General features: G+C 43.7%; 1 protein-coding gene across 7 annotated transcripts in view; it reads left to right on the top strand.

The window, feature by feature from the left end:
• szt2 (SZT2 subunit of KICSTOR complex) overlaps positions 1-2,017 on the top strand; it is a 442,490-nt gene that overhangs the window by 137,744 nt on the left and 302,729 nt on the right. For all 7 annotated transcript variants that reach the window (XM_050055637.1, XM_050055638.1, XM_050055644.1 and 4 more), the window contains exon 38: positions 987-1,239. In XM_050055637.1, the coding sequence (XP_049911594.1) occupies positions 987-1,239 (253 nt within the window). The remainder of the gene's footprint in view (positions 1-986; positions 1,240-2,017) is intronic.

The following is a 2,017-nucleotide window of genomic DNA, read 5'->3' on the forward strand; positions in this document are numbered from 1 at the left end:
CATCAAACATCAAACACATGGAGTTCCTATGCTCCGGCTCAAACAGGTATGGCTCTGGGTCTGTGTCCGCTACAAGAAACTCTTCAAAATCGCGTTCAAAGTCGTCCATTGCAGCTACTATAGTCCGGAGATATTGCTAGGCTAAATAAATAGCTGAGCTCTGTTTACCGGCTACGCTGTCAGTCAGTGTGCAGGCTGGAGATTGGTGGAGCAGAGAGGGGAGGGGGTCCCCACTCAGTATGGTAAACGAGTATGTGTATATGAAGTGTGTCTGTTACGCTAGAAGAGTCAGAGTTTGGGACGGAGTCTTTTACTCCCTGGAGTGTTACCGGAGTTTTTGGAGTGCTCAATTAAACTGGCCTTTTTCCCGAACGCTCCTCTGGTCTCCTGCTCATGAGGGATTCATTACAATATCGTAACATGGTTTAGATTTCTAAATAAATATTCACCTCGTCGCTAGGTAGACCTACTCCTGAAAAACTCGTGCGCAAGGCTTTTTGTCCCTACGAGGCCACCGTCATTTACCCGACGGGAGGGGTGAGCGAGTGAGCCCTGCAATCTAGAATTTGACCACTGATGTCACTGTTTTCAACCCATTTTACACACTGGCCCTTTAAGTATAACATTAACAATGAAGGATTCATTTTCATGTGGCCCACCTTGGTGCAGGAAATCCTTTGATACAGACAAGTAAACAGATATATGGTATACAGTGTCACAACTGAGATGTTAATAGCTGCGGTGTGAGCACAGGGTTTGTCTTTGCAGCCTTTATTCAAACTCGCAATATCTGGCACCATAGAAAAAAAGCACTGAGAAATATCCACTGTCATGTCCTCACAGGAATGATTCAGCACCAATTTATTTATTTTACTCTATTCAGTGATCTCAGATCAAGCAATCACTCTCTCTCTCTCTCTCTCTCTCTCTCTCTCTCTCTCTCTGTGCGTGCATGCATGTTTCATCTGCACTCTTTCCCACTGCAGAGTGAAGTCAAGAAGTCCATCACTATTGCTGCTGACACTCCCAGTGACACAGCTGCAGAGGCCAGTGAGCCGGTCAGTGCCTTGAGGCTGGAGACAGATGACACTGTTTCTCAGAGCTCAGTTAGCATGGCGGGGGACAGAGGTCAGCCCAGAACCCCCCAGCTCCACACTGAATGCTGTATAGATGCCACCTCACCACCAAAGACGCCGTCCAGTGTCAGCCTGGCTGAGTCCATGCAGTCAGCCTCTCACAGTGAGTCTAACAGACACACTGCATACCTTTACATCTTAGACCTAAATATATCTGTTTGAAATCTATATCTGTAATGTGATACTGTCTAACACTAATTATTAGGCATTGCAAGTATGCTCACAACACTTTACAAGAATTAGTTATCTCAGTGTGGTCATGTGTCGCTGTAATGTCTCAGTGACTGCTCATTTTTATGCCTCCACACTGGTGATTGGTGACACTAATCTTGGGTGTCCAGCTTGACACGTGCTGATTGTATAGCTTTTCTGTACTGCTGCGGGAGGGTTGTGTGAAACAGTAAAGACGTTTTTGGTATGTAGGCCAAACTATATAACCAGTCAGAGTTTACTGTGTGTTTGCTATGTGAGCTCCACTGTGAGGACTAATAATCTTGTTTACAATTGTATTTAATAAGATATTATGAATAGTTTTACCAAGGCAAATGTGACATTAATTATGATGATGATTTCCAGTGGAGGAGGCACACAGGGTTGTCTTTTGTTCAGTGCCATTCACATCAATGTACTCAGAGGTGGAAAAAGTACTGAAAAATTCTACTCAAGTAAAAGTACCTTTACTTTGATGAAATTCTACTTAAGTACAATCAATCAATCAATCAATCAATCAAGCCATCAATTTTATTTATAAAGCCCAATATCACAAATCACAATTTGCCTCACAGGGCTTTACAGCATACAACATCCCTCTGTCCTTTGGACCCTCACAGCGGATAAGGAAAAACTCCCCAAAAAAACCCTTTAACGGGGGAAAAAAACGG

This window comes from Epinephelus moara, chromosome 10 (genome assembly GCF_006386435.1).
Source record: "Epinephelus moara isolate mb chromosome 10, YSFRI_EMoa_1.0, whole genome shotgun sequence".
Lineage (NCBI taxonomy): Eukaryota > Metazoa > Chordata > Actinopteri > Perciformes > Serranidae > Epinephelus > Epinephelus moara.